General features: G+C 40.0%; 1 protein-coding gene across 5 annotated transcripts in view; it reads left to right on the forward strand.

Moving 5' to 3' along the window:
- The window catches only part of BCAT1 (branched chain amino acid transaminase 1), a 137,024-nt gene that overhangs the window by 77,684 nt on the left and 35,306 nt on the right, over positions 1–24,034 (forward strand). For all 5 annotated transcript variants that reach the window (XM_009425724.5, XM_009425725.5, XM_001143074.8 and 2 more), the window contains one exon: positions 20,778–20,941. In XM_009425724.5, the coding sequence (XP_009423999.1) occupies positions 20,778–20,941 (164 nt within the window). The remainder of the gene's footprint in view (positions 1–20,777; positions 20,942–24,034) is intronic.

The following is a 24,034-nucleotide window of genomic DNA, read 5'->3' on the forward strand; positions in this document are numbered from 1 at the left end:
TGCTTATGCAGTATTTTAGGGATGTGAAAGTAAGGTCCAAAGCGGTGAAATAAGAGCCTGTATTCTCTTAACCTCCATCCCGCAACATCTTTTATGTGTCAGTCCCTGCACTAAGTCTAGGGATACCGTGCTGAGCAAAAACTATCTTCTTGCTTTCACAGAGCTCAGTGTCTGGCAGGGGGTCAGACTTTCATAATATAAACCCATTAAATGAGTGCATATTGATGGCGGTCACTGCTGTGAAGAAGTGGGAATGGTTAGCATGGAAACATAGCCCCAATGGGGGCGACTAAGTTCTTTCCCATCTCATTCTACTATGTCTACTTTCATCTCTACTTTTTTCTTTTCTGAGCTATCAGCTTTCTTGCTCTCAACTATATTTGATGTATTTAACCAGATTTTATATATTGTATTATGTATTTTATAACATGTATATATATCATATAACATACACATATACATACATACACACAGCCAATTAAGTCTCAAGTTCAATTACAATGCTTCTAAGTTTAGGACTATTCATTTTCATTTTGGCAGAGAAATTATCTGGTAAAAAATTCAAGTAGAACCAAAGGTATACAATAGATGGGAAGTTTCCTTTTCACTCTCACACTCTCATTTCCATCCAGGGTTCTACAATTCATCTCCTTCCAAGCAATTCCTATTGCCAGCTTTTCTTATACCCTTTCAGAAATACACACACACACACACACACACACACACACATATATATACACACACACACACACCCTTACATGTGTTTGTACATTATCTCTCTTTTTACAAAATTGGCAGTGATTCTTTGTCCTGTTTCTGCCACTACTCAAAAATTTTAAAACAAATTACACACCCATAAACATACAATTTAAAGAAAAGAGTGAAAGTGAAAATCTATGGACCCAGCACATGGTTAAGATGAGAGCATGATGGGTTCAATGGAAAGCCTTTGTGTACCTTTCTCCTTTGCCTCCATTCCCTCTCCAATAGAGTCAACCACGTTGGAGGTTATAGCACTTCCTTCTTTATGTCCCCCCATCTCCCATCTGGTATGGTATTCTCTTTTACTACAGATGGACATTTTGGCAGACATATGTAGTTGCTTCTCTTTGGTATTTACCTAGGAGTTGAAGTGCTGGGTCACAGGGTGTATGTATGTTTCACTTTAGTAGATACTGCTGTTGTAGGACTTTCTCCTTAGTTTAGCTAAAGATGGGGTCCTTGTCCCAAGGCCATGAAAAATTAGGCTCGCAGACAATTTGAAAGGTGAGAATAATGGAACTTATTGGGAAAAAAGGGAAACAGGGACTCCCCACAAAGCCAGTGTCCTGCTAGCATGCTTCCTGCCTTGCAGATTGAATCCCAGGTACCACCCAGGAAGAGGAGGGGCCAGGCTCCTCCCCACTGTGAATGGTGTGACCGTCTGTGGCTCCCCAGTGTGCACTCCTCCCAGTGTGCAGGCCGGTTGGAGTTTCTCTGGGGTCTTCTTCCCACTTGGCTGTCTCACTGCCAAACTCCCAAAGTGCTTATACCAGTTTACTCTCCCATCAGTGGTGTATGTATTTGCTTCATTTCTTTGCCAATACTGATACTGTCTTATTAACTTTCCTCATTCTAATGTATACAGTCTTGTGTTATCTGTGGTTTAATTTCCCTGAGAACCAATTATGTTGAGTACCTTTTCATAGGTTTACCAGCTACAGAAGTCCTCTTGTGAAGTGCCTTTGCAAGTCTTTTGTCTTTTTAATTTTTTGCATCTTTGTATATTCTAGGTATAAATCCTTTGATACATATATCACAAATAACTTCCTAGTCTATGGCAAATCCTATGTTGGATAAACGTACTGCAAATAGTTTCCCAGTCTGTGGCTAGCTTCTGTGTCTGTGTCTTGCTTTGTCACTTTCTTACTGATATCTTTTGATGAACAGAAGTACTTAGTTTTAAAGTAGTTAAATTTTTCTTTATGTTTTATACTTTTTATGCATTTTAAAGAAATTTTTTGTTACTCCAAGGTCATACAGGTTAAATAAATTCTTACTCCAAGAACATTCTTTTAAAGTTTTGCTTTTTTTCATTTAAATGAAATCCATATGAAAGTGAACTTTGTATCAAGTAACATATACAATTTCTTTTATTTTTCTGCACGGAGACCAGTTGTCCCATCACCATTTATTGAATGGTCTATCCTTTCCTCACTGATTACAGTGCCAGTTTTGATATGTCATGTTTCCATAGATGAAGAATATTTTGGGGCTCTCTATCTGTACCTTCCTTTTTAAAAAATATAAATAGTGGTGATACTATGAACAATTTTGTTTGTATTATTGTTTTTTGCACTTAAAATTTGTCTTGGAGATCTTTTCATTTTGGCACATACGGATACACCCCTATTTTTTTTTCCATTTTCCTAGATGTGGGGTATCCATTGGACATATGTACCGTACTGAATTTAATATAGAATGTCATAAATTACAAGATGTAACATTATTTTATACACTGAGATGGAGAATCAAACTGCAACGCAGTACTTTCCTGATCATCCTGAGTGATTCATGAGTTAGTTATACTAGCCTCTTATTTCTTTGAGGTGTACGTTTTCTGAGGGAATCTGCCATTTCTCCTGCCATGAGTTGCATTGCTTGGCTCGTGATAGGCATTTTTATTTTTGCATGTAATTTTGTAACAAATGCTAACACCGCTTTATCTTCTTTTTGTTTTTGTTTTTTGAGACGGAGTCTTGCTCTGTTTCCCAGGCTGGAGGTGCAATCTCGGCTCACTGCAACCTCTGTCTCCCAGGTTCAAGCGATTCTCCTGCCTCAGCCTCCTGAGTAGCTGGGATTACAGGCATGTGCCACCATGCTCGGCTACTTTTTGTATTTTTTGTAGAGATGGGGTTTCACCATGTTGGTCAGGCTTGTCTTGAACTCCTGACCTCAGGTGATCTGCCCCACTCAGCCTCCCAAAGTGCTGGGATTACAGGTGTGAGCCACCAGCCAGCTTTATCTTTTTAAAGATTTCTTCCTATTGTGGGTTTCATTAGAGGGCTTGGTTGTTGCTTTGCAAGAAAACATTGACTTGCTTTTGTTTAATAGTCTTATAAATATTTGTTTCACTAACATCAAATACGTGCCATGCTCCTGCTTTTGTGCTTTTCTGTGCAGTAACTTTTCTTCTCAGTGCTAAATCATAAGTTTTTAAAGACCTTTAACATGGCACACTCAACATGTGTCACCAATGCCCATAGCCACTGGAAGTATCAGTGTCAACAGCTATGACGTTTGGCAATGACAGCTTTGCCATAACTGCTGCTTAGCCAATAACAATTGTGGAATGCTGAGTCCAGATCTCAAACATGTTAAAGGTAAAAAAAAAAAAAAAAGATATTTTCGAGTCTGTAAAACATGGTAGTGTATCCGGAATTGGTGGGTTCTTGGTCTCACTGACTTCAAGAATGAAGCCGCGGACCCTCGCGGTAAGTGTTACAGTTCTTAAAGGTGGCGTGTCTGGAGTTTGTTCCTTCTGATGTTCCGATGTGTTCGGAGTTTCTTCCTTCTGGTAGGTTCGTGGTCTCGTTGGCTCAGGAGTGAAGCTGTGGACCTTCGCGGTGAGTGTTGCAGCTCTTAAGGTGGCGTGTCTGGAGTTGTTCGTTCCTTGCGGTGGGTTCGTGGTCTCGCTGGCTTCAGGAGTGAAGCTGCAGACCTTCCCAGTGAGTGTTACAGCTCATAAAGGCAGTGTGGACCCAAAGAGTGAGCAGCAGCAAGATTTACTGCAAAGAGCGAGAGAACAAAGCTTTCACAGTATGGAAGGGGACCCCAGCGGGTTGCCACTGCTGGCTTAGGCTGCCTGCTTTTATTCTCTTATCTGGCCCCACCCACATCCTGCTGATTGGTCCATTTTACAGAGAGCTGATTGGTCTGTTTTGTCAGGGTGCTGATTGGCGCATTTACAATCCCTGAGCTAGACACAAAAGTTCTCCACCTCCCCACTGGATTAGCTAGATAAAGAGTGTTGATTGATGTATTTACAAACCCTGAGCTAGACACAGAGTGCTGATTGGTGCATTTACAAACCTTGAGCTAGATACAGAGCGCCGATTGGTGTATTTACAATCTCTTAGCCAGACGTAAAGATTCTCCAAGTCCCCACTAGACTCAGGAGCCCAGCTGGCTTCACCCAGTGTATCTTGCACCAGGGCTGCAGGTGGAGCTGCCTGCCAGTCCGGCGCCGTGCACCTGCACTCCTCAGCCCTCGGGCTGTTGATGGGACCGGGCACTGTGGAGTGGGGGCGGCACTCGTCAGGGAGACTCAGGCCGCACAGGATCCCACAGCGGTGGCGGGGGGCGGGAGGCTCAGGCATGGCAGGCTGCAGGTCCCGAGCCCTGTCCTGCAGGGAGGCAGCTAAGGCCCGGCGAGAAATCCGGCCCGGCGAGAAATCTAGCGCGGCGCCGGTGGGCCAGCACTGCTGGGGGACCTGGTGCACCCTCCGCAGCTGCTGGCCCGGGTGCTAAGCCCCTCACTGCCTGGGGCTGGCAGGGCCGGCCGGTTGCTCCGAATGCGGGGCCTGCCAAGCCCACTCCCACCCGGAACTCCAGCTGGCCCACAAGCACCATGGCAGCCCGGGTTCCCGCCCATGCCTCTCCCTCCACACCTCCCCGCAAGCTGAGGGAGCCAGCTCCGGCCTTGGCCAGCCCAGAGAAGGGCTCCCACAGTGCAGCGGCAGGCTGAAGGGCTCCTCAAGAGCGGTCAGCATGGGCGCCGAGGCCGAGGAGGCACCAAGAGCGAGCGAGGGCTGGGAGGGCTGCCAGCACTGTCATCTCTCAGTAGCATAATTTATATAACCAGTCTCTTGTTGATCAACCATTATATTATTGATACAACAAATATAAGAACTGTTACTAGTAAATTGAGTAAAGCAGGAAAATTAAATTTGGTCTCTTACTGATCAACCATTATTAGATTGTTGATAACAACCGTTATAATGTTGATCAACCGTTATATTGTTGATACAATTATATTTGATGTATTTAACCAGATTTTATATATTATATTCTATATTTTATAACATGTATATGTATCATATAACATACACATATACATACACACACACAGCCAATATAATTTCACTCTCAGTTTCTTGTTAATCAACTATTATATTTTTGATACAACAAATATAAGAACTGTTACTAGTGAATTGAATAAAGCAGGAAAATTACATTTGGGAGCCTTAAAGATGTAGGTTTTCTTCAATAAATTTATGTTATAGTTATATCCCCTGTTGCATGTGAAGACATACATTCAAGGATACTTACTGCAGCTCACAATTTGCTGATAGGTTGGATGTGGGTGTGAGAGAAGAGATGCTGTTTTCCTTTTGGGCGATGGCAACTGGATAGTAATCAGTTACTAAGATGGAGAAGAATGAGAAAGAAGTCTTTTTTTGTTTGTTTGTTGGAGTGATATGGGTAGAATAAAGAGTTAAAACAGTCATGCATGTAGGTACTATAGATGTGAAAGTCTATTATTCAGGGGAGAGTTTGGAATTTAAGGGATAGATTCTTGTCTTTAAGCATAAAAATGCCTTTGAAGGTGAGAAACTAGATTACATCTTTAAGGGGAGAACTGTAGATAGAGATTAAAAGAAGGCAAGGACTAACCCCTGGGGCAGGTCAGCATTTAGAAGAAAGGGAGTTTGTAAAATGCTAAGCTGTCTGAGAAGTAGCAGCCTGCAAGGTAGAAAGAAAAACAAGAGAGGTTTAGTGGACTGGAAACCAAGTGAACCTGGAAACCACAAGCAGCTGTGGCAAATCCTGCTAATAGGACCAGTGAGATGAGGCCTGAGAACTGAGTATTGGATTTGTCAATGTGGAAGGCCTTGGTGATCTTGATAAGCATGTGTTAGTAGGGTGGTGGGGTTGCAGTGTTTGGGATTCGAGAGAGAATGAGAGAATGGGTAGCTATGATGCTGAATATGTGTAAATGTCAGGAGGAATTCTGCTGCACAGTGGGACAGAGAATGGATGCCTCCCTGGAATGGGATAGATGCTAAAGGGAGTGTGTGTCTTAGATGGGAGATATTATGGCATATCTCTAAGCTAATAGTAATTAGCCAGAAGGAAGGGAAAACTGATAGTTAAAATGTCCAAAAGATTTCTCACATTCCTATCATAGTTCTCCTTCTAAGGGTGACCATGTAAGCAGGCAGGGACATGTGACTAAGTAGAGCAGCATCCAACCCCCACCTTGCACGGTCACACACATACTGCTCCATTGACACCACAGTGTCTTGGTGTGAGCTCTTCATTACTTGACTCAATATCTTCTTCCTCATCTTCTCAGCTGGGGTTGTTGGGTACATCTTCATTGCAGATATTAGCATCCTTTGTGGTCTTCTTTGTCTTTCTATTCTAGGGCCAGCACAGTGGGAGGCCTAGTCAACTGAGCCAAACTGGATATAACCACAAGGTCAAAGGCAGGAGCCAGTGAGGAGATCTTGGTTTTGAGGTCATTCCTGGTGCAATAATAACCATCCTGTAGCATTTTCTTGTCCCTTAGAGAAGGCATTAGCAAACTTTTTTTGTAATGGTCTTAATAGTAAATATTTTTGACTTTGTAGGCTATATAGCTACTCACCTCTGCTTTTATAGTACAAAAGCAGCCATAGACAATTCATAAATAAATGAACATGTTCCAATAAAACCAATAAAAACAGGCAGCAGTCTGAAGTTTGTCGACTCCTGATTTGGAATCATTCCAGAAAGTGAAATAAAAGCATGGCTTCTCTTTTTTTTTTTTTTTTTTTTTTTGAGACAAGGTCCTGCTCTGTCACCCAGGCTGGAGTACAGTGGTGTCATCATAGCTCACTACAGCTTTGACCTGCTGGGCTCAAGTAATCCTCCCACCTCAGCCTCCTGAGTGTCTAGGATTACAGGCATGTGACATCACACCTGGCTAATTTTTAAATTTTTTGTATTGATGGGGTCTTGCTATGTTGCCATGGCTCACCTCACTCCTGGTCTCAAGTGATTCTCCTGCCCCAGGGTTCCCAAAGTGATGGAATTAAAGGTGTGAGCCACTGTGCCCAGCCAAAGCATGGCCTTTCTAAGGGTGACTCATTGTAGCACCTCCTGAGTACTTTCCTATCAAGTATCCTTGACCACTTTTTAAATAATTCATTCTAAAATCCATATTTAGGATTGATTCCAAATTTGCCAACCTGTATTTCCCAAATAACTGGCATGATAATTCTTGTCTTTTTCCCAAATGCTCATTTTCCACTCTTCAAACGTTGAGTGTTGACTGAAGTTCTGTGGTCATGTTTACAGTCATTTTTATGCTCTTTGTATTGTACATATGGAATGTATTTACCATTTCTGTTAGCAATGATTTCTTGCAAAAACAATAACACTTGCTAGTTTTGCGTGCTTAAAAATATCAAGCCCTGGCGCTCTCTACATATTATCTAATGTAATCCTTATATTAACCCTGCGAGTAGTCATTATCACTTCTTTTACACAGGAGGAAGTTAGAGAAGAGTGTTAAGTGTTCTTTTAGTCTTTTCCACTTTGTCTTTAGTTTTCTCTTAGCTGTTCTTTTAAATTCTAAGGTCATTCTTATCTAAAAACTTAAAAGAGTTGATCAGCCTTTTTATCAAGTGTTAAATTTATACCATCTTTTTTCTTTGAACAGGGCTGGCAAATAAACCTGGATTTATCCCTTAGCCCTGTTACAGCAAGTCTCAGAAAATTTGGACTTCAGCTTCCCCAGTGATACATTTTCAAATGCCTATGTATGGATTGCCTATTAGTTTATTGGCTAGCACTAAAGGAAATCAGGCAAGAGACAAAGGACATTTTCTCTAGGGTGTCAGTCAATGCAAAATGTTAGGACTAGCATCAGATTTTTTTTTTTTCAAATGAAAATAATTGAAGTGTGGTAGAAGTTCCTCTAGTTCTGGCAGTCCTAAATATTGTTAACTGAAGAATGATGGGGCTCATAAATTTGGAAAGGAGAGAGAGGGGAAAAGAGAACGGGAATTTATGCTGAGCAGGGTGGCTAAGTATATATATTCAACAGGCTATAGGAGGAGCTATTAGTTTTCATGAAGGGGTGGCAACAACATACATAGTAGGCTAACATGTATGCAGCATGCATCACAAGTCACTTTGGGGTGGAGACTTAACATTTAATGTATTACAGTTAGGGCCTATACATCAAAAGGTGAAGCAGAGGACATGAAAGCCCTCTGTGTTCAGCCTCTGTAGACTGGCCAGAACCACTCTATGGTCAGAGGTCTCTTATCAGGAAAGAATTCTTGTTGTTGTGTTGAAACTGCAAAAGGGAGGGGCAGTGTCAGGCAGGTGGTTGATACCAGTCTTTCAGAAGCACTGGTTTCTGTTTAACTTTTAGAGAAGAAAGCTTAATTGGAGTGTTACTGGAAAGGGATACCAGTCTAGACACCAAGAGAGGATTCTTGGATCTCACACAAGAAAGATTTCAGGGTGAGTCCACAGAGTAAGATCAAATCAAGTTTATTAGAGAAGTAAAGAAAGAAAAGAATGGCTGCTCCATAAGCAGAGCAGCACTGAAGGCTTCTGGTTGGCTATTTTTATGGTTATTTCTTGATTATATGCTAAGCAAGGGGTGGATTATTCATGAGTTTTCCTGGAAAGGGGTGGGGAATTCCCGGAACTGAGGGTTTCTCTTTCTTTTAGACCATATAGGGTAAGTTCTGGATGTTGCCATGGCATTTGTAAACTGCCATGGCACTGGTGGGAATGTCTTTTAGCATGCTAATGCATTATAAATAGCCTAAGATAAGCTGTGAGGGTGACCAGAGGTCAATTTCCTCACCATCTTGGTTTTGGCTGGCTTCTTTACTGCTTCCTGTTTTTTCAGTGGGTTCTTTGTGACCTGTATCTGTCTTGTGATGTCCTATCTCATCCTGTAACTAAGAATGCCTGACCTCTTAGGAATGGAGCACAGGTGGTCTCAGCTCATTTTATCCATCCCCTATTCAAGATGGAGTTGCTCTGGTTTAAATAGTTCTGACATATTTCCCCCAATACCCGCAAAGGGACCCTTAATCCTAAAATTTGCAGACAGATGAAAATCCATCTTCTGTAGCTTCTTCTGGCTGAATACAGGTGATGATATTTTTGCGTAACTATTCAGGGTAGAGAGGAGCTCAGTGAGAAAGCATCAGTATGGTGAAGGCCATTCCTAACTCCCGAGTTCTCACAAAAGGTGATATCTGGAAGATTAATAAGTGTTCAATTTAAGAAAACGTTGAGTAGTCTTATCCTGCATCGCTACACAAAGAGTACCACAGCAATATATTCTACAACAGTAAAGCAAAATAAGTATAATTATCCCAACTAAACTAAATAATAAGCCTTTCCATGAACTAGGCAGTTGTTGGAAGCAAGCTTATATGGGGTTGCTAGCCAATTCCAACACATGTTCAGAATTAAAATACTGATCCAGATATTTATGTTACCCTTCTGTTTCTTCTGAGCAGCAGCTAGAGATCACTGGTTGGTTCATAGGAACAAACAGGGTCAATCTAAATGGCAGAAAAAACTTGAAACAATGAATGGGACTAGAGTTGAATAACAAGTATACCATAGTTTCTGAAACATAATTTTTCTCTCTCCAGTCTCCTGTTTCTATTGAAAACAAATCATGGTAGGACTGATTTGTTTGCACAGTAAGCTTTAGTCTTATTATGCTTGGCCTGGTTATTTGTATAAAGCATAGCAATAATAATTATTTGCCACGTAGGCTTTTTAAAAATTGACTTTGATGTAACTTTGTTCCATAAGAAATCTCAGATTAGACTTTCTAAAGCCTTGAGCTGAGACACAGATTTATCTGTGCCTGCAAATACCTGTATGAGTTGTGTGAATTCTCCTTTTGAGATCCCAAGATAACTGGAGCTCCTAGGCCTGTCAGAAAGTGACATTCTTTACTTACCACAGGTCAGGAACCCTGTAAAGGAATTGAATAGACAAGGTATGAGGCCAGCTTTCCCCAGAGGCTTTCATCAGTTCTGTAAGTCAACTTTGATTCCTTAAAGCAATCTGTTTATATTTGAAAGAATGCCATTCCAGTCAAAGCCCTGGTAAAACAGGCAGTGTCTCTAATTGTGTCCTGTTACAAAGGAAAACAGATTTTTATTGCACATATGCAAATTACTATGCTGCCATAAGTTAAGAATACTCACAAATAGTTTTCAAATTCTTGAGAAATCAGGTAGAAAGAAATATGCTCCAAAGTTTTCTCATAGGAGTATAATTTACTCAATTTTTAACAACTGTAAATAGCTCAAAAAAAGGTTTCTTGACTCTGAAAAATGAAACAAAGGATCAGCAACATTTTAAGCAAAAAGTCACTAGAAGGTTATTTTGTTCTTTTATTAGTTTAGTCCATGCTGTTAATTCCTGTTTGCTCAATATTTATGAACATATTAGTTTCCCAAGGGAGACTCTTGAAAGTTTTTTTCCTATCTTAATGGCACACTTTACAAAATTTTTCAGAAACCTGCATTTAAGAGCCCTCTATCTGATTATAAACCATCTTTTAAAGAGGATCAAAACAAGACAACAATTTTCTGTGGATAACATAAAGTCTTAGGAAAGCCGTGGTTAAAGACACAATTGACTGGAATTTTGGTTACTTCTGTGGCATACAACAATTTTACATAACAGTTATAATTATTACTGATAACATAAACTAAGTCATATCAGAATTTAGGAGTTTCCCATAATTTTGGAGCACATACCAATAACATATTTATACAAATACAACCCAAAGAAAGCTAAACACCATTTCATATTTGACAGTGCTTCCTGTATGATTTTAATATACCAAGTAAGCCAAATATGTCATTTTTGGACTTTAGGGGACCTCATATCTAAAGTATTGACCAGATCAGGAAAAGGCATAATATAGAATTTGATTTTGGAAAGTTTGTCAAATATCAAAGATTTAAAACACTTGATATTATAAAATCGAATCCCAGGTCACTGTAAAGTCATTTATTTAGCCAAAATGATAACACAAAGATTTTCCAAAAGCAAAATCCTTTTTTTTTTTTTTTTTTTTTTTTTGAGACGAGTCTGGCTCTGTCGCCCAGCTGGAGTTCAGTGGCGCCATCTCCGCTCACTGCAAGCTCCGTCTCCCGGGTTCACACCATTCTCCTGCCTCAGCCTCCGGAGTAGCTGGGACTACAGGCGCCCGCCACTACGCCTGGCTAATTTTTTTGTGTTTTTAGTAGAGACAGGGTTTCACCATGTTAGCCAGAATGGTCTCCATCTTCTGACCTCGTGATCCACCCGCCTCAGCCTCCCAAAGTGCTGGTATTACAGGCGTGAGCCACTGCGCCCAGCAAGCAAAATCCTTTACTCATTGATAGAGGGAAGACAGCTTTCCAAACAATGTCTCACTTTTTCTTCTTTATTTTGTTGTTTATTCAAAAGGCAAACAAAAATCTTCCATGATCTTTTAATATTACATGAAAATTTTGTTCAAGAGAGAAAGCCAAATTTCATCTTTGCATTAATAAATGTCAAATCCAATTCTTAAGAAAACCTTGTAGACAAATTATTCAATCTTAATCAATTTTACCATGAGATAAGATTCTCATAAACCTTTTGTAGTCCTTTACAATTTTTTGTTGTTGTTGTTAAAGAGCAGATTAATGCTCGAAGAAAACCCTGTTGTGCTTTTATTCCAATGTTCTATTTATGGAAAAACTGAATAATACCCTTTAGCTAATATTTTAACACACAGAATTTCTTTTACAAGATGAATTTTCACTGACCTCCCACAACTTGCTCAAACCTTTAGCTTTATTCTGTGTAACTTAAAACAATCTTTTAACTCTGTAAACTAGGCAATAAGACCACATTCCCATGCCTTCTTATAATCTTTTACCAAAAACACATTCTATTTTCCTTACACGCCTTGCAGGTAACACTGTTTCTCTGGTAGCCTCAATTACATGTGCTACAATGTTAACTCTTAGCAACTTTTATATTTGGTGAAAAGTCTGATAAGTAAGTGGTTTTAATTATGTACCAGGTGTGGAGCCTAGGACGCCAGACAGAAGTGCAGATAAGGTCTGAGTCTTTCCAGCATAGCTAGGGGGCATGGCCAACTCCACATGTCCCCAGGCCCTATCTAGAATCTAATGGCTCCAAAGCAGGTGAGTTGAACAATTATCAAGTTAAAGAAGCAGTTTATGGCATTGAAGCATTCAGCAAATCTAATTTAATCTGACCTAATTTAGACCAGATGTCTAAATTTTGAAGACATTTTTATTTTACCAATATATTTGATTCTCTTTATTTCCCAAAGATTATTAAAGTCCCATGAATTAAAAGGTGTTAAAGTTTTTATTTTTCTGACAAAATATTCAATTTAAGTGCTTATTTTTCAAGCCAATTAATTAGAGCTCTTTTCTATGCATATCACACATACAACACACAAAAATACACAGACAGACAGAAGACCCAGTAGCTGTTAATTTTTTCATTTGCCAGCTTTTAAGAATCTTAATTGGATTACTGGCTTCAGGGTGGAGCAACGTGGGGACAGAGCCAGGAAAACATGCAGTTTCTAGGGCCTAATAAACAGACGCAGTTAGAAGGCAAAACAGATTCCCCAAAATTACAGATCTCATTTTTATATTGGATTCTGGATCCCAAAAAGAGGGAATCAGCCCATCCCCTCTGGGAGTTTTGGAAGGTATAGAAGAATGTTTCCATACCTTCTAGGTGGCCAAGAGCATGCTTCTCTGATCCAAACGTGCACAGAGTGGGGTATTCCCCTATAACTGCTATTAGCCTTCCCTTAAAGCATATTTCCTGCCTAGTTATTACACACCAAGGTTAAAAGCTCTCCCATAATGCAAAGTAATTTCTGATACCCCTACAAGTAAAAAACATTAGGTAACACAATGCAAATCAGAGCAATGCCTTGGATTTTGAGAGGGATTTGCTTGCCTTCAATTCCTGGGGTTCCATGAGGAAAACAGAGATTTTTCCCAAAATGGAGGCTGTGGTCCTTCCTCAGTTTTTTCTAAGGAAGCCCAGGCTGTTAGAAATGATCTTAGGTCCTCTCAATGTGGGCATCAAGAGTGGCAAGAAAACAAAATGAGAAAAACAATTCAGTTGACTGAGAAGAAAAAACTTTTCTTTTATCTAGAAAAAAATCAATATAAAACCTGCCAGATAGATAGATAATCTTGGACATCACTTTTAATTAAGCTGACTTTTAACCAAATCTCTTATTACCAGACTCTAGCCAGGACAAACAGCTAATATTTCTGGCTTTTGAACTGTACCAAAAGTAACCTCCCAGGTGAAACCAATAAGCCTTAACTAAGGTTATGATTTAACCACAGGTGTGGGAGGTATTTTCAAAGAGGTGGTAAGCAGTTTTTACAAGATCTAGAACCTCCAAACATAGCTCAGAGAAAGGAAAATTCAAGACACGGAGTCAGAAGTTGTTCATGAGGGGAAGATAATTAATAAATGGCAAAGGTCACATAGATATCAAACCAGAAAGGACGCATTCCCGAAGCTAGGAATTGAATCCAGGCCACCACTGTGAAATAGCAAAGCCTTAGTTACTGAGCTGCAGTACTGCACAGTCTCCATTGCACCTCTGAGTAGGAGCCTAGAGCAGCCAATTTTGAGCTTGCAAAGGCTTTTAACTGCTCAAGATAATTTTTAGGACTAATTGACAGGAACGCCAAAATTCACACCCTCTGGATGGCAGAAATCAGGAGAAAGTACCCCCACGTGGTTACAAGGTCAAGCTTTCAAGGACATAAAACAAGACGAGAGGGAAACTTCATCCAGTTTTTGTTTCAGGGACCTGCAGAAAAGTTTGTAACTGACCAGTTTGCGGGCCAGCTTGAAGAGCAGATTTGTAGGATTCCTAGGCCTGCATTCTATCCTGTGGCTAGCTAGGGCTGCCATAATAGAATATTACAGACTAGGCAGCTTCAACCACAAGTGTTTATTTTCTCACTGCTCCAGAGTCTAGAAGTCCAAGATGAGGGTGCCCATAAAGCTGATTTCTGGTAAGAGCTCTCCTCCTGGCTTGTAGATGGCCACCTTCTCCCTATGTCCTCTCTGGGCCTTTCCTCTATCTGGCCAAGGGAGCTATCTCTGGTGTCTTTTCCTCTTCTTATAAGGACAGCAGGCCTATGGATTAAGGCTTCACTTTCATGTCTTCATTTAAGTTTAGTTACCTCTTTAAAGGCCCGATGTCCAAATACAGACACATCGTGGGTTAGGATTTCAACATAGGAATTTTAGGGACACAATTCAACCCATAATAGGAGGGCATTGGAAGGAGAGTGTTCCAGGCAGAGGAAGTAGTGCAATAGAGCATATGGAAGTAGGAAAGTGAGGAGCAATGGAAGGGGTTCAGTATGGTTTGAGCGTGGGGTGTGTAGAGGGTGAAGGCTATTTCACCCAGTGCAGTAAGGTCTATCATCCACACCGGGGTTTTACAGTGGGAGAAAGGAGGGTGTTTATTTGCAGGCCAACGAGCAAACAGAATCAGGGAGCTCATGCTTTAAGACCTGAACTCCACAGTGGCTTACATGTAAGGTGCAGAGGTTACAGGCAAAGGCATCAATCAACACATGGAAGCCATATATTGGTTTGGCCTAAAAAGGTGGGAAATCTTGAAGTAGGGGCTTACAGGTTACAGGTAAATCCAAATATTTTCTGATTTGCACATTGTTTAAGGAAGGGGATATTTGTCTAAAGATGGGATCAGCAGGCCAGGTGTGGTGGCTCATGCTTGTAATCTCAGCACTTTGAAAGGCTGAAGAAGGAGGGTAACTTGAGGCCAGGATTTCAAGACCAGCCTAGTCAACATGGCAAGACTCTGTCTCTAAAAAAAATAAAAAAGAAAAAAAGAAAAAGAAAAAAATAAAGATGGAATCAGCAGAAAGGAATGTTAGGTCTGGCCCATGGGCGGACTTCCTCCAGACTTCTCAGAAAGAAATTTAAGACAAAGAATGGTGCCAGGCGTGGTAGTTCACGCCTGTAATCCCAGCACTTTGGGAGGCTGAGGAGGGTGGATCACTTGAGGTCAGGGATTTGAGACCAGCCTGGCCAACATGGTGAAACCCCATCTCTACTAAAAATACAAAAACTAGCCGGGTGTGGTGGTGCACGCCTGTAATCCCAGCTCCTCAGGAGGCTGAGGCAGGAGAATCGCTTGAACCTGGGAGGCGGAGGTTGCAGTGAGCCAAGATTGCGCCACTGCACTCCACCCTGGGCAAGAGAGCGAGACTTGAGACTCCATCTAAAAAAACAAAATGGAAAACAAAGAATGGTGATAATTCAGTCCTCAATTCCTTTTCTTTTTTTTTCTTTCTTTCTTTCTTTTTTTTTTTTACTGCTCCTGCGGAGCAGGGCTACCTCATAGCTAGTGTGTCCAGAGTTGTCTCAGTTCCCTCGTATCTGTGGTCTGGAGGATCCATTTGACAGGGATCCAGGTTCTGAAAACAACTCTGGGACATCTGTTAAGATGTTATCTTTAGTTTCTATAGGAAACCAAACATCTTCTGACTCTGACTTCCTTGGTGATTATTTTAAGCTACTGTTTCCCTTTTTGCTTATCAAGTTGCTCATTTACTTCTCAAGGCTAGCAGGATGACTGGACTTTCTCTTGAAGGAACTCAAGATGTTCCTTTATTTTTATGCTCAGGGGCGGGGGGCACTCAGCAGGTCCCTAAGAGGTATCCCTGCTGTGTTTCACTATGGGTGAAGGCTCAGCGGGAAGAAAGCTAGACACCAGTTTGAACTCTCTTAAAGTAAGGAGATCTTGGGTACTTTATGAATATTTTTTTCAAGCTTTGGTAAAGTATGAAATGACTGGATTAAGAGAAGAACTAGAACTTAATAACCATGAAATTTGGGCAAATTGTTTGTTTGAAGTCTCAGTTTCCTCAACCTAAAAATAGGAATTATAACTTTTTGAATTGTTCTGTTATATGAGATAATGACAGTGAAATATTTTGGAGCCAAAAAGCAATGCATACTATTGGGGGTTATTATTATTTTTCGATCTTTCAGCAAGCCAGCTATAGTAGCTTTTCCTATATAAACACAGTATGAATTCAGTGCCCTCGCCTTCCTGACCCTCACAGCATTCAAGCCCTGTATGGACCGCTGAGCTCTCCCTTGCAGCACCCCTTAGTCTAGTATTCTTTACTATTTTCCCCTTTAACAATTTAAACTTCTTTCAAAACAACTGGCAGTAGTTTTTTAAAAAAGAAAACAGGCTACTCCTCAAATTAAAAAAATTGTGTTGCTTTAGGGAAAATGTTCTTCTGTCTTTTCCAATTATCTTATTTCTTCTGCCTCTCATCTGCCTTGCCTAGGCAGAATTATTCTCAAGCCTGCACATGCTGCTGTGCCTCTCTGCCTTCTAGGCCAAAACATAGGCTAATAGTAGTCTTCTCAGCTCACTGAGCTCTTTCCTGCCGTCATTCAAATCACCTCTGAAATCCTGCCTTTCGATAAAGTAATTTCTGACTGACCCAGAGGAAAGTGATGATTTTCTCTGTGACATGTCTTTTTATTTTCCATCACACTCAGTGTCTTGTCCTTCTGTGCAAAATATCCATGTATTTAAAAACCCTTGTATATGTATTTGCCATGTATTTGTGAGGTATAGCTTGTGAAGTAAAAAAAGTCTTTATTTTTTTAAACACATCATCATTTCAGCTTTAAAGTCAATGTGGTCTCTTGAGAAGTTAAATATGCTGCATTTGAAATTTTATGTTTCTCATTTTTCATTTTTTTTTAAAGCCCCTTTTAATTCCTCATGTATTTGAATATTCCAGGAAGCTAGTAGAGTAAAAAGCCAAAGTGTTAAAGTGTTTATAAGGAATGTGACTCATCGAAATTGACTTACACAATTCATCAGCTATTGTCATCCATATGTTCTCATTATTTATGTGGCTTTTGCTTTATTTAATCAGATGACTGAACTTATCATCATGGGATTTTGCTTGTAGTTGTTTAATATTATATAATAAAATACTCTTGTGTGAAACAAGTTAATTGACTTTTTTTAATTAAAAAAAATTTATGTGAGAGTCAGGAGTTACATGTGCAAGTTTGTTCCATGGGTATATGTTGTGATACTAAGATTTTAGCTTCTAAGGATCTCATTGCCCAAGTAGTGAATGTAGTACACTATAGGTAGTTTTTCTAAACAATTTTCCCCTCCCCCTCTTTTGGAATCCCCAGTGTTTATTGTTCCCATCTTTGTGTCTATATGTACCTAATGCTTAGCTCTCACTTATAAGTGAGGACGTGTGATATTTTGGTTTTCTGTTTCTGTGTTAATTCATTTAGGATAGAGAGACTCCAGCTGCATCTGTGTTGCTACAAATGACATGAGTTCATTCTTTTTTATGGCTGCATAGTATTCCATGGTTTATATGTATCACATTTTCTTTATTCAGTCCACCATTGATGGTCACCTGGGTTGATTCTATGTCTTTGTTATTGTGCACAGGGCTGTGATAAACATATGAGTGCAGTTACCTTTTTTTTTTTTTTGTATAACAGTTCATGGTAAAATACTCTTAACAGTAGCACAGAATTTAGATTGCTTTTCAGGCTAGAAGGGATAATTGAAACATAGAAAAAAATAATGACTCCTAAGCATAGAAACAGACCCAATCATAAAGCTGTCTTCCTCTCTTTCTGCCTAGTGTTAGATCTTATTTATTGTCTTAAAGCACTGTGACCATTTTCAGTGAAATCACAGTTTTATTCATGAAAAGACAATGAATTGGTGTAAGTAATCATTTGAGGATGAAGGTGACTAGTCTGTGATCAATACCAGTACTTGAAGTACTTGTAAAACGTGAATTGACCTTGGTTAAATTGCAGAAAATAAAGTATTAGTATACATAAACACATTTTCTCTCAGCATTGAAAAGTTATAGTCTATAATTTACCTGCTTGCTAAGAATAAAAATATTACTTAGAGGTTTATCAAGACCTTTTTTCTAGAAATGGATTTAATGTACAGAATTATTCCATTTTCTATCTGTGCTCTGTATACTACCACCTAGTGGAATAAAATGCAAATTTACCTGTCAAAATCAGGAGAAGAAAATGAACCAGGGGAAATTTATTTCAGGAAAAAATTTTCATAACACGTTATTGTTACTTCTTTTAGTATAATGTAGTTTGCATAAAATACATTAGTTTGGAGTGAAAAAAGTCCCAGCCATTTTTGTGATAGCTATTAAAATGCTATTAGCTTGTCCACAAATAAGCTATTCTATTCAGAAACTTAGAAGCTAGGTAAATTATTGAGACGATGCCAGCATATTATATCTCTAAATTATGTTGAGAAGCTTCTCTAAATTCCTCATCACTAGGGTGTATTAGTCCATTTTCACACTGCTATAAAGAACTACCTGAGACTGGGTAATTTATGAAGAAAGAGGTTTAATTGACTTACAGTTCTGCAGGCTTAACAGGAAGCATGACTGGGAGACCTCAGGAAACTTACAGTGGAAGAAGGTGAAAAGGAAGCAAGGACCTTCTCATGGCAGCAGGAGAGAGAGAGCACAGGGGAAGTGCCACACGCTTTTAAACCATCAGATCTCAGGAGAACTCACTCACTCTCACAAGCACAGCAGGGAGGAAATTCACCCCCACGATCCTATCACCTCACACTGGGCCCCTCCTCCAATTTGACATGAGATATGGGCAGGGACACAAATCCAAACCATATCATAGGATTTGTTAAAAAATCTAACATATTCTGCTTCAAGGCACCCATGAAATGAAGGTGTCATTTCTTAACTGAGAGGTTAAATAAAAGTGCAGAGATAAGATGGTTAAGTTTTATCGTAGCTGGGAAGAAAAGCAGGTGTGTGTATTATGCTTAGGTTTTTCCTCCCAAACAATGAAACCCAAAAAGGCAAATGAAGCTTTAAGGCGCTTTATCCTTTACTGGTAGGATGGTCCTCCTTTAATCTTCAGTCTCCGTTAAAGAACAAACACAAGCTAACAATCAAAACCTGTTGTTGCTTGCTGACGGATTTCTCTAACATAGTCTTCCATCAACCGTCATAGGTTTGTTGTGGCCACCCAGGCCCTTTGGTCGTCATGTTCCCACGGAATGCTAATGAAATTACCTTCCCATTTCCTAAGGTGACATGCCTTTCAGATGGCATTGGTGTGCGCTTGTGTAAACACATTTTTTTGTGCTCATGAATATTTTACCTGCCTGATTTTGGTGATCTGAGTGTTGAGCAGTGGGTGAGGGATGGTGGGGCAATGGGTAGTAAGGGGAAGTTTAATTGAAGTTCAGATAAAAATATCTCTCAAGAGACATTACAGAGCCACAAAATCAGCTGAAGTTGAGTCTTCTATTGTAAAGATTCTCTCTCTTCTCCTGACAGATCCCCATTCCTATCCAGGTAGACCAGGCTCTAGTGAAGATTGGACACAAGTGGTTTATGTCCCGAAGCTCTTAACCTAATAGTCCTGCCTTGTTTTTTTACTTCATGTGGTCTTGAATTGCTGAGGATAGCCCAGTGATCATTGCTACCTTAATATGTAGCCTTCAAAACGTTGGGTCTCTCAGTTTTCTTCCTTAATAAACAATGAATCCTAATTACTTATAACTGCTCTTGTGCTGGAGGAATTGGCATGATTTTGCATTGTGGGCTTCTGGCTTTACAGTGTTTGTGGGAAAGATGGTCTTCTATCTTTGTTATTTATAAGTCATTCATTCCCTGTTTTTTTGAAGATATTGTTAAATAAGAAAACTTCAGCTGAATTAAATTTAAAAGTGTTTAATTGAGCAAAGAACCATTCTCAATTCGGGCAGCCTTCCCATCCAGAGTAGTCCCTGTGACTTCAGTGCAGCCACATGGTGGAAGAGGATTTATGGACAGAGGAAGGAAAGTGACATACAGGAAACAGAAAAGAGATTCAGAAACAGCTGAATTGGTTATAACTCAGCGTTTGCCTTATTTGAACATGGTTTGAACAGTTGGCCACGTTTGATTGGCCAAAACTCAGTAATTGGCACAAGAGTAGGCTACCGTCTGTTTATAATGTCCACTTAGGTTATAGTTCATGATGTACAAAGAAACCTTTAAGTTGAGCTTAAAATGTAATGAGGCAGCTGTAGGCTAAACTTGATTTAACAGTACTTATCCCTCTGTTGAAATTGCACTCTTGCTACCTGCTAGTTGATGTGGGCAGGTGTGCTAATGACACATTCCCCTGCACCTACCACCTGCTGAAGACCCTGCCATGTCCTGAAGCAGTCACTTAGGCTATGAAACAGAAGGACGAGTTAGAGAAGTAAATATTATATTTTACCCCCCAAAGACTAAAACCATGTCTAGGTTCTCCCCTTTCTCAATTCCCAATCATGCAACCTTGAAAGGTGTTATATAGATAGTTGTTAGAAATATGTCTGTCCTCCAAAACCCTACTAACACACAAAAATGGACAAATCTAGCTTTTTTGCTAAAATCCTAACAACTCAGAAAGCAAAGCAAAATGAAATGTATGTACTCCATTCTCAGGATTTCCTTCTTAAAAACCATTAGGCTTTGTGTAACTCAATTTTAAAAGTATGGTAATAGCTCCTGTCATTCAATGGCTTCTTCTGGGAGACAGATATAAATCTATTCTAGACTTTAAGACTGGTGTCCACATTTTAAGTTACAGTTGTATGTACTTCTACTTTGTTGCAGCCTTCTCTTGGAGTCAAGAAACCTACCAAAGCCCTGCTCTTTGTACTCTTGAGCCCAGTGGGACCTTATTTTTCAAGTGGAACCTTTAACCCAGTGTCCCTGTGGGCCAATCCCAAGTATGTAAGAGCCTGGAAAGGTGGAACTGGGGACTGCAAGATGGGAGGGTAAGTAAATCTATGTCTCTGTCTAAAGGAAAGACACCTTCATGACCATTTAGTTAGTGCCATTTCACTTCAGTATGAACACCTATAATACTTTTCAAACTTTAATGCTCATTGTGTTTCATGGTTAATTTTCAGTTTAATCTTTCAGCAAGCCAGCTATAGTAGCTTTTCCTATATAAACGCAGTATGAATTCAGTGCCCTCGCTTTTAGATGTGCTAGTTTAAAGGATAGCCCATGGCCCTTTGTAAGGGAGAAACACTGGATATGATATCTAGGCAAGAACTGAAGTAAGAAACTACAACAAGCATCACATCGGTGCTTTGGATAAACTTCCCCTGGGCGCTGGTCTCTGGCTGCAGGCTGACGGCTGGCATTAAAGAGCATCTGGTCCTGGGACCCAGGCTCTCAGTTGGCTCCAGGGAGTCATGTCTGGGGAAGGTGCCCGCTTCGCTGAAGTGCTGTCTTCATTGCCACAGATTGTGGCCACACCTGCTGCCAACTGGCTGCGGGACAGCCCTGCTTTGGCTCTGTCAGGCCAGTCTCATAGGCCATATGTAGCTGGCAGGAAATAAAAGAGCATTTGAAAAGTGTTGGACGATTTCAGGGGTGGACTTGGCCATGAATTGGGAATGCCCCTATGGGTGAACGAGAATAACTGGATTAAGCAGCATGGGTTCTTGCTTTGCATGTATCAAATGGTGCTGTTTGCATACTCAGGGCAGCAGCTGTCCTAGAAGGTGACTCCATGGCAGTCTTGTGGGCCCTGGTAGGACATTTAGGTCCAGGAGGCAGGGGAGAGTCACATGACGTGCTGCTGGGGTATTAGAGGCAATGACCACTGGCTTTGACCCTTCTGTAGTCTTGCTGTATTTCCTTTTTCTTTTCTCTCCTCACCTACCCAAATTAAAAAAGAACAGTTATAAAAGTCATCCCCACTGGCAACTTTAGCAACTGCATTCCCTCAATGGGTAGAGAAATCCAAATGGAGTGCATTAAAACTAGGAAGTCTATTCTCCTTCTGGCTTAGAGCACACCTTCCTGTGTCCTAGGCTAGCCAGCTTGAAAACTCCTTTTTTTGACTCTTGATTTCTTTTTTTACTGGTTCAAACTTCTTCGCAGAGCATGTGCCTATGTACCACTGCATACCATATGTATACCGTATATAGAGAGTAAATAAACAGTCTTGATGAGAAGTAATAAGGAAAAAGTTTCCCTGTTTAAAATATTGCTTTCTAGCTCCCCCACCTGTTTAGGAAAAAGATAACATGGGAACACAGAAATTGCAGGGCAATCTTTATTAACCGGTATTTGGGCAGGTTGTAATTTATTTTGTAAACAATGATTTAATGCACTATTGCAGAATACATGATCACTGTAGGCCAGTTAAAAATTAATGTTTTCAGTACCACACAGAGTGAACCCTAATGTAAACTATGGACTTGTGGACCACACTAATGCAAGATGATAATAAGAAGAAAAACTGAGAGGGTGGTCGGGAAGGGGTATAATAGGGGAATTCTGTTACTTTTTGCTCAATTTCTCTGTGAATCTAAAAGTACTCTAAAATAATAAAATCTATTATAAAAATATTTGATTCATTAGACTCAGGTGGACTATGATCAATGGAAATTGACTTGAAATCTCTTAGGAAAGGAAGAGACCAGAGAAGAAAGTATTGAACTCATAAATTAAAAATGGCAAGAGGGAAGGTGGTCACGAAAAGGATGGGCATTTAACCTATATGCCTATCACTTCCAAAAAGTTCTAGGGCCGTCTCCTCCTATGCTTCTGACCTGGAGAAGTACAAGGTGAACAAAATATTCCGCATTTAATATTATCCTGTTGAGTTGGCAAAGACATTTGGAGTCAACTTTAGTTTTGTGTATTATTACATCTGTAAACCTAATTAAGTCAACAGTTACCCTTGACACCTGTAGTCAACTGGTATTATTAAATAACTATTGAGTCTCATAAAGTCAAGAACTTTCTGCTTTCTATCTAAGTGAATCTAGGGCAGAGACTGAGCATCAGGATTCTTTAGCATGCAGCCAAGCTTGAGAAGCACTGAGCTAGAGAAAGGTCTTGCACTGTAGAAACAGCTTTAGTTCCAGGTGATTCCTTGGTTAATTTGGGAGGAATAAGGCTTTCTGTCACTCTCTCTCTCTTTCTCTCTTTTTCTCTCTCTCTTGCACATGCACACGTGCACACACACACACACAAATTATCTCTCTCTCTTAGTTTTTTCTTTTTTCCTTGCATTCTGATTCTGCCTTTAAGAGTACAAGCTTTGAAGTCAGAAAGACCTGGCTTAAAAACCTAACTGTCATAATGGTGCGTAAATGTCATTATAGATTTGTCCAAACCCATAGAATGTACACCAGGAATGAACACTAATGAAAACTCTAGACTTCAGGTGATAATGGTATGTCAATGTGGTTCATTAATTTCAGCAAATGTACCACTCTGGTGTGAGGCATTGGTAATGGTAGAAACTATTCATTTGGATGGGGAGAAGGGGATATGGGAAATCTTTGTACTTGCCTTTCAGTTTTGGTGGGAACCTAAAACTGCTCTGAAAAAAACCTGAAGTCTTTAAAAACAAACCAACCTAATTGCCTTGGGCATGTTACTTAACTGCTCTATGTATCAGTTTCCTCATTTTTAAAGTTGAGGCAATAATACCTTGCACAGATTAAGTGAGATAATAGAAAGTGCCTAGGATAGTACTTGGCATATAGAAAGCTCTCAGCAAATGCAGTATGATAACCTAATGGTTAAAAGCTTGGGTTTAGGAGTCAAACGTCTGGGAGTTACACACTTAACTATCTGTGAGATCTTCTACAACTGAATCCTCTCTCCAAGTCTTCCAAAGAACAATAAAGTCTAGGGTTGTTTTTAGATGACTCAATGAAATAATGTAGTTAAGTACTTAGTACCCAGTCTGGCAGGTATGGGTTGCATATCTCTTATCTGAAATGCTTGGGACCAGATGTGTTTTGGATTTCAAATTTTGGAGTATTTCTCTTTGAACATCCCTAATCCAAAAAATTCGAAATCCAAATTGAGCATCATGTTGGCACCGAAAAATTTCA

This window comes from Pan troglodytes, chromosome 10, assembly GCF_028858775.2.
Source record: "Pan troglodytes isolate AG18354 chromosome 10, NHGRI_mPanTro3-v2.0_pri, whole genome shotgun sequence".
In the NCBI taxonomy this organism is placed as follows: domain Eukaryota; kingdom Metazoa; phylum Chordata; class Mammalia; order Primates; family Hominidae; genus Pan; species Pan troglodytes.